Source organism: Penaeus monodon, chromosome 34 (assembly GCF_015228065.2).
Source record: "Penaeus monodon isolate SGIC_2016 chromosome 34, NSTDA_Pmon_1, whole genome shotgun sequence".
In the NCBI taxonomy this organism is placed as follows: domain Eukaryota; kingdom Metazoa; phylum Arthropoda; class Malacostraca; order Decapoda; family Penaeidae; genus Penaeus; species Penaeus monodon.
In genome coordinates this window covers 34,544,227-34,545,435 of record NC_051419.1, presented here as the reverse complement: position 1 = coordinate 34,545,435, position 1,209 = coordinate 34,544,227, and the positions used below count along the sequence as shown (strand labels likewise).

Sequence of the window (1,209 nt, the reverse complement as noted above, 5' to 3'; positions counted from 1 at the left end):
AATAATTGGAAGAAAAAATTATACAAAGTTTGGAGCTTCCACTGTAATCACTACATATATTTACAGATTCCTAAATTGCATTTCCAGATTCTCATACTTTATTTTGTTCACAGCATTGTTTGCAGTACCAAAGAACTACAAGTTAGTGGCAGCACCTTTGTTTGAACTCTATGACAATTCTCAGGGATACGGACCGATTATTTCCTCTTTGCCACAGTCGTTGTGCAGGTTTGTGGTGTATTTTTTAATTTTTAAAGTTTAAGTAAGATTGTGTACCTGCATACTGGTGGTTACAGTTATTGCCTTATTTCATACAAGTATGCATATATTTTCTTTTCTTAGTCCTATAAAAAAAAATGAGTATCAGCTGTTGATAATTCTAATTAATGGAAAGTGTTGCACATCCATAAATAAAGCTTTGTGTCTCATTCCTTTAATATATTACTTAATGTGTCATTTTTATAGAAAATAACATCTCTTTATCTTGTATTTTCAGGTTCAACTTCACATATATGTAGATGTCAAGTATGAAAAGTGTGTGAATGACATTATGTATTTGTGGTTACAAGAAGAGGATATAGTGTGACTTTAGTTTCCTGTAAATGAAGCAAGTGACGTGTTTTAAGGCATGTATAAAGAAAACAAGAAAAGAAACAATATCTACTCCATGTTATTTTTGTATCATAAAACAAATTGGATCAGCAATAAACTTGTCAAAAAAACTGCTGTCCAGTTAGATACAATTCTCAAATGCCACCATATTTAGTGCAGGTAAATTGAGTAGCTTGCACCAAAGCTATCTACACATATGCAGCTTGTTTTTCTGTTTCTTTAACATCTGTACCTTTGAAATATTTTCAGACTGTATCTTCAAAGGTAGAATATACTGCACTTTACTATGTTCTGTTGCCCTAAAAAAAGAAAGTAAAAAAATAGATGCCAACTTAATGTGGATGCAATTGTCTCTCTGAACTTGTACAATTTCTTCTATTATTTAATCCCTTTTTGAAGAGTGTGGCATGGTACAAATACAGGATATCAGAAGCAGCATTTTGATGACAAGACCTTTTGTCCAATGAGGAAATACATAGTAGTCTTTTGGCAAGTCTGTATGTGGAGAGATTTCTTCCTTTACTCCCTGAACTCATTTTTTCTATTCGCTTAAGGGAGATCCAGTCTAGTTCAAACTGTGTTGTCCAATTCAAGTTC

At 32.5% G+C, this 1,209-nt stretch overlaps 1 protein-coding gene across 1 annotated transcript in view; it reads left to right on the top strand.

Annotated features, from left to right (window-relative positions):
• LOC119594781 (cleavage and polyadenylation specificity factor subunit 5-like) overlaps positions 1-1,209 on the top strand; it is a gene marked incomplete at its 5' end in the record, with an annotated part of 2,954 nt that overhangs the window by 1,375 nt on the left and 370 nt on the right. The window contains 2 exon segments of the mRNA XM_037943873.1: positions 114-228; positions 497-1,209. Coding sequence (XP_037799801.1) covers positions 114-228; positions 497-518 — 137 coding nt within the window.